Source organism: Vanessa atalanta, chromosome Z (assembly GCF_905147765.1).
Source record: "Vanessa atalanta chromosome Z, ilVanAtal1.2, whole genome shotgun sequence".
Classification (NCBI taxonomy): Eukaryota; Metazoa; Arthropoda; class Insecta; order Lepidoptera; family Nymphalidae; genus Vanessa; species Vanessa atalanta.
In genome coordinates, this window is record NC_061902.1 from 3,978,644 (window position 1) to 3,986,165 (window position 7,522).

Genomic DNA, 7,522 nt, shown 5'->3' on the forward strand with positions numbered 1-7,522 from the left:
GCTAATTTTGTAATCATTATAGCTATTCTACATAGACGTTTAAATGTAATAATCGTTCATTGTTTAACATGACGGAACACTAAACGATTATAATATTTGAACAATTGTCGAATTCTACTTTCGTACGAGGTCTAGAAATATCCTTTGAACTTCCCACGCTTCCTGAGGGCCTGCGGAGGACCGGCGAAAGTGAACGTCCCCCCCTCAAAGTCATGTGCCATGGGGTGGGCTCGCGTATATATAAACTGAAAACGAACTTAAACTAATAGAGTAAACAGTTTTACCGTCGAAGCTATCAACGGCCGTTCCCCGCCCCACCATGCGAGGGATATGGAGCCTAGTGGTCAGTGAAGTTTTTTAAAATCGGAATACCGTCGCGGGTTTATTTGGGTGTGATTGGTCGATATAAATGTAAATTCGGATTATCTTCTCGGGATTTTCGATGTGTTACTGATCGATTTTATTTACATATATTTCTTTTTGTATCGAAAAAAAAAACGATTGTGATTCACGTATCGATCTTAATATTAAAATAAATATCGACCATTGATTTTTAACGGCTTAACGAGTATACATTATTAAGCCTTTGATATTTAGTTCGTGTTTTCTTAAGACATAAACGCCTTACGTTTAATCGCGATCATAATGTATATTAATTAATAATCTTTTATAAGCTTCTTTTCATAAACGGCAGCTAAGTAGCTAATTGAATCGCTAATCAACATCAAATAGCTCCGTTTGCAATTAAAAACTTCACAAAATCGGTGAGGTGCGGTTTTTAATCTGGTAGCTAAGACAAATATTGACTTATCAAATTACAAACATAACAAATGATTTGCTTACACGTTTTTACGCGTTCTAGTGATAATAACGGCTAAATATTTGTACCGGACAAACTTCACATTCGAACGCAGCAGTTGGGAAATCTATCCGTAAATATATTTGCAGTTAAAATTATGCTTTTATTTTATCGTTTGATTTTGTTGCAATGAGTTCTTTATTTGAAATATCAAATATTGACAGGTCTCAAGTTAATAAGATTCCAAAGTTTCGGTTCCGTGTTTCTTAGAATAATAATAGTGTATATTTGTTTTCGCGCCCTTCTTGAGACCTCGCGATTACATAGATATAGAACGAATTTCCTTCAATGTATAATAACGTAGTTTTATTTAACCAATGACACACTCATTCAAATATATAAATAGTAAATAAAATTAGCTTTAAACGTCAAATGGAAAGCGTGCAATAAAATATTCATAAACAACCTTTTAACTTGTCAATAAAGAATTAAAATTGAATACTAAATCCGATCGTCATAAAATTATGATTTAGAAGTACGTGTCAAAGTCGATTTAAATATTTTATTTTGAATTTAGATCTATATTATTATTCAGATATTTTAAATTTAAATAGAAGAAAGAAAGCAAATAATAAACTATTTTAATAATAAAATAAAGTCGGCGTATTATTCAATCACTTCCGATTATAATATAAATCGCTAAAGGTATTTATGTAAATTTATAATTATTCGCCGGGAAGCCTTAGACTATCATTTGTTTAATAACAATTGTTTGCGATATTATACGGAAAAAAAGACTATAATTATGACTGTAACACTTAGGAAATTGCAAGTCTATTAAATAAAACACGATAGAGTCCATCGGAATATATATTGGACGATTCATAGTCGACATCTATGTCTCAGTCAAGTCTTAAATCTTTGATGAGTTTGTCTGTCACGTTTTTTGGTTCATTTAAGGTCTTTTAATAAAAAAGTTTTATGCCGACACTTATTTTAATTTAGCTAGTTATCCAATTAAATTGTTTTTTTTTTAAATATCTAATCAGATTTTTTTTAGTTAACATATTACGCAATTGATAATAGATAAAAAAACACACCCATGTTTATTTTTATATTTTTTCTTTTTAATTTACGTATGCATAATTACACATACGTATAATAAGATAAAACAATACTTATGTGTATTGATGGGAAAATTCATGTTTCTAATAAATTATATAACTATTGAGAGTGTAAACAAACTGACTTCCTTATTAGTATTAAAGATGTGATATATAAAAACCTTATCGGATCCATCTTTGTTAAGTTTCCCGTCCGCGATTCTCAGCATTGTCTTAAACACAGTATTTTTCATTAAAACCGTATGCGATTTTCGTTCTAATTGCTTAAGTCGTGATCACAAAATTGTTTGTATCATTTACAGATAAATAACGTTTTAATCGTAAAGGCGTGTTTCTCGTGGGTTGTATAGCAATGTTTGTTATATAAGGAGCGGATTTCTTTCGGTTCCGTTCTGTCGGGTCACGAGCACGAACGACTTTATTTTGGTAACGTCCAATTATACGTAACGCTGGGGAGGACGTGAGCAAACAAGAGCCTTCACATTGCACCATACGAATACGATAACGATTAACGATTATGTATGGATTCGCACGAATTTTTTTTACTTAACACTTAAATTGAATTGATAATTTGAGGCTGTTTGATTATTTGAGGCTGTTGTTAGATTGTTATAATGTATAAATCTTTTTTTAGGTACCTAATTAGAGAGTAATGTCAAGGCGAAATATAAATGACGAGTTATTTATGTCCTGCGTGACGTGGATGTACAATCCAGTGATAACATCTAAGCGGGAATATAAAATATAATTGAAACTGTTGTGTAACTCTTGCATAACGCCATCCGTGCTGTATGTTAGCCATGTGCGAAGTACTATAACAAATGTACTTTCACGGGTTTTCACTATATTTACATAAGACGTGATAATACGTTTTACATAAAAATTCAGATACTAAGTTTTACATTTTAATATTAATAATTTGAAATTACATTTACATATTTCTTATTTGATTGTGAAAGTAGTCTTGTATCGGTCCTTCAATGTTCAGGAGCTTGGACGGATTCTTAATTAACCGATGACGTGAAAACAACAGGATAAATCTTTAAACGATTTGTATGATATGTATACAAATATATAAATGTTATAAAATTTATAGGACTCATTATAAATCTTATGTAGGCATACTTAAATGTGGTAATGATCTTCGTGTATTGTAAAATTTCAGAATTTTCTTTGCTGGACGCGTAGGGGGATACGGCAAAACATTTAAGTAGCTGAATTTTAAATTTGAAAATATCTTTTTGGTTTACGTAACATACGCCTTGATTCTTTTAAACAGGGTAATGAGATTTTTACTGTTTCAACTTTCACTGGGTTCGCCATAACAGCCGTGGAGTACTAAGTCATTACTTCCTGTTTAGTCTCAAGCAGGACCGGTCATAGATAACTGTCTAGGCGAACTTTCCTTTTATTATTCGTTCAATGCCATTACATAATAAGTTATGTTATTTATGTAACTCTCAAATGTCAGGTACGTTGTTTGTTATCGCGTATAACAATAAAAGTCAACTGTTTGTAATTTATATCTTGTTTATTATGTATGTTTATTGTTTTACTTTGACGTCAATTATGTAGGACTGGAGGACGGGCTGGATTATAAGCGATCGTTTTTGAGATTGCTTGAAATGTTTACATTATAATATTTACGTTGAACGTATTCATTTATATTCTGTACTTAATAGGATATCCTTATAGACAATTCCTGTTTGTGTGTGTTATTTTTAAATTTGATTTATCGTATAGTATAAATGGGTATACTTGATTATCACGTGTCGTACTTTATTTTTTATATATATTTTGTAGGTGTATAAAAATTGTACTAACGCTTTGCGATTTTATTCTAGGAACTGCTATGCGTCTGACAGCCTTGCGATACCATAACACTTTGATTTTAATTAAAAAAAGGTGTTTCATTTGTTTCAGATTACCCTAGCGGTAATTCTACAAATCGCTCTAGTATCGGGAAAGGCGTTAATACCACAAGATCAACAAGCTCAGCAACAGTTAGAACAGAAAGGACAAATAAATTCTGCTCAGAAACGTGTCGGATACGACTACCCTGCACCGTCAAATGACTTAATCAATCCATTCCAAGATCATGACAACTTACATCCACACGACGGTCATCATGAAGTTGTCGAACAACATGTTGACGAATATCATGGCCATGATGACCACAGTCATCACCTAGAAGAACATCATATCGAAGAGCATCATGACCATGAGGATCACCACGACCCCCACGACCACCACGATCATCATGACCACCACGACCATCACGACCCTGGTTATTGGAAGAAAAAGCTAATATGGAAACCAGGATGGAAGAAAATTTGGAAACCAGCTAAAAAACAAATTTGGAAGCCATCTTGGAAAAAAATTTGGAAGCCAATCTGGGTACCAACAAAAATACCTGTTTGGAAAGAAATTAAAGTACCAGACTGGAAAAAGATTTACAAACCCGAATGGAAACCTATCAAAGTGCCCGCTTGGAAAGAAGTTAAGGTTCCGGATTGGAAGAAAATAACAATTCCTGTTTGGAAAGATATTGTTGTTCCTGGGTGGAAAGATATTCAAGTACCTGCGTGGAAAAAGCTATGGAAACCAGAATGGGTAAAGGTTGGTATACCAGGCGAAAAATATTTAGGTAAGGATCATGAAGGTTGGGAATATACGTCTCACGATTTATGGAAAAAGAAGTTAATATGGAAACCTATATGGAAAAAATACTGGAAGCCAGCTAAAAAACAAATTTGGATTCCTGATAAAAAGTTAGTGTGGAAAGACCAGTGGAAGCAAATATGGAAAACAGAAAAACAACAAATTTGGATTGATGACAAGAAACTCGTATGGAAAGAAGCTTGGCAGCAGATTTGGAAACCGTCGAAAAAACTAATTTGGGTGCCTGACAAAAAACTAGAATGGAAGGAAGCATGGAAACAGATTTGGGTTCCAGACTGGAAAGAAATTTGGGTACCAGGAGTTAAGAAGATATGGAGACCCGTATGGATATCTGAGTGGTTCCCTTCACCCGATCACCACGAGCATGTACACAGTTGGGACAGAAACGACAATAACTTAGCTGCCAGTCAAAAATCAGTAGCAGTGCAACCAGCTCCACAAAAAGTAGTGCCACAACAACCAAAACAACAACAACAACAACAACCACAACAGCAACCGCAACAACAATCAATCTGGCAGTTTCCAAAATAATTTATTAAAAGCTTAAGATATAGTCGTACATGTGTAAATATGAGTCAAAGATTACCTTTTAAGTTCTGACTTCAGAAATAAATGGCAGATGAAGTCAGAACACGAAGCTGGCTACAGATACGAGGAATAATCGCATCGCATTCTGCAAATAGGTAATTACTGTTTTATAAATAAATCTGTTTGCGTTGCGAAAAAAATACAGGTGCGATGCGATTGTTAATCCCAGTTTAGAAACATGTTCTGTAGTAGTAAAGTTTTAAGTGAAAAGCTTTAATAGGTCCTTTTTAATACTAGGACTCAGTCATTAATCGAAAAATATCTCACCTCCATAATTTTCGTATCTATTTTATCGGATGAATGAATTCTGCAATTATAGAATTTCATCTACCCAGTTGCAATAAAAGTTCATTCGGCCTGTTTACAGTTTATAATTCCGAATATCTGATTTCATTCTCCATTGGGTCGTAAACGTTGTTATTGAATGCAGTTACGAGGACGGACAAATGAGTTCATTTATGATTTTTGTTTTTTAAATATTACCATAAAATTTCGATGATCATATTTTTGTATAAATATGGAATTGGTGAATAATTGAGGTTTTATTATTGGTGAAAACAAAGTGAGTCGTATTCATAAGTGAAATAATTTCTGTTCAAAATCGGATGTCAGATGTTTGCTGATGACGCAAATTATATATAAAGCAGTTTCAAAAAATGAATGATAGATTATATCGACTGAGTATGTTATTAAAATTCTCGTTGTTGAGATATTTGTACCCACTGATGCTGTGTATGTTGATTTATGTGTATTGTTAAGTTTATTATTAGTTTAAGTTGTTAGCTGATATAGCGGAACCAATGAAATAAAGAATAAGGTTTTGTTTTAGAAAAGACTATTTTTTTAATACCTATACTATTAAAAATATATCTCAATATTTAAATTTTCACAAACTCCTCGATTCGTTTAGAATCTAATATAAAATATATTAATTCTTTTAGATTTTTATACTTTAACAAAACGTATCATGATAATTTAATTGTATTTAAATCTCTTTAAAAATATATATGTCGGAGAAGCAGGATGCCGAACAGTTGGGTTCGGGGATTGATCCGACATTTGTAAGACTATGTGGGCGTGCAATGGAGATATTCATAAAATAAAACGTATTTAATATCGTCTAATCACTGTATTAATTGATACAATAATCGTACACCGCAATAATATCAAAGGATTACAATAATTCATCTCGATTAAGAGCAAATGGGTTTGCAAGCAACCATCGCATTCGAGAAGCTTGTCAAAACATAACGACTCGCGTTGCCATGACGCTTACAACTCCATTCGGGGTGACCCGCTCTTATAAGTAAATCAGCCATCAAACATTATTGCCAACTACTCGATTCATTAATTATCCAAATCAACAACCAAAGTAACCACGCTCCGATACGGCCATCCTGCACTATCACACGTCCTCGTGTGTCTCGTTGCTGTAAACCTCCTCGTCTGTAAACAATAAAACAACAAATGTACACATCATAACCCGCTTGGCCATTCTGACCACCACACGATGAATATTATAACCGTCCATGCTATCTCAATAGCATAATATTCTCTAGCAGCATAACTTTACAAGGTAAGCGACCAGCAAGACCACCAAGGTCTATTTACGCCACTAAGTCAATCTCTTGCCACCAAGGCTGTCATTTGCCACCAAGGCCAATTTTGTCACCAAGTCAATCACTTGCCACCAAGGCCATCATTTGCCACCAAGGCCAACTTTGTCACCAAGTCAATCTCTAGTAGGGTCATTATGCCATGCTTTCTCTTACCAAGTAATTTGTTAACACCGAAATCAAAACAAAATGAAAACTGCCCACCGTTATCAATAAAGAATAAGCCTACAGTTGGCTTCATCGTGCAGACATCCACTCGACGTTCCACAACCGACTCGCTTGTTTTGTTTTTCCCTCTTCGCACAACGCATCGATATGTGGCTTCGCTCGCCGCAGGAAAAACACGTCAACAGGGATATTTTCTTCGAGACGTCCATTGTATTTCTTGCTTGCTTGAGCTTTGGCGTTGTTAACCTGCTGCGTGAGCCTGCGTGGTCTGATATGTGTTCTGATCCCACTTCTGATGTCGGAGAAGCAGGATGCCGAACAGTTGGGTTCGGGGATTGATCCGACATTTGTAAGACTATGTGGGCGTGCAATGGAGATATTCATAAAATAAAACGTATTTAATATCGTCTAATCACTGTATTAATTGATACAATAATCGTACACCGCAATAATATCAAAGGATTACAATAATTCATCTCGATTAAGAGCAAATGGGTTTGCAAGCAACCATCGCATTCGAGAAGCTTGTCAAAACATAACGACTC

The 7,522-nt window shown here is 34.3% G+C and overlaps 1 protein-coding gene across 1 annotated transcript; it reads left to right on the forward strand.

Moving 5' to 3' along the window:
* Window positions 1–267: 267 nt before the first annotated feature.
* LOC125076011 lies at window positions 268–5,909 on the forward strand. The gene is made up of 2 exons (XM_047687931.1): window positions 268–343; window positions 3,847–5,909. The coding sequence occupies exons 1-2, from the start codon at window positions 320–322 to the stop codon at window positions 5,134–5,136; spliced, it is 1,314 nt and encodes a 437-aa protein (XP_047543887.1). The 5' UTR covers window positions 268–319; the 3' UTR covers window positions 5,137–5,909.
* Window positions 5,910–7,522: the final 1,613 nt, after the last annotated feature.

Bases quoted from the DNA above. Each gene is read 5' to 3' on its own strand.
- LOC125076011 (XM_047687931.1), top strand. From the start codon at position 320: ATGCGAGGGATATGGAGCCTAGTG. The intron at 344-3,846 runs GTCAGTGAAGTT...CATTTGTTTCAG, and splicing joins GAGGGATATGGAGCCTAGTG to ATTACCCTAGCGGTAATTCT.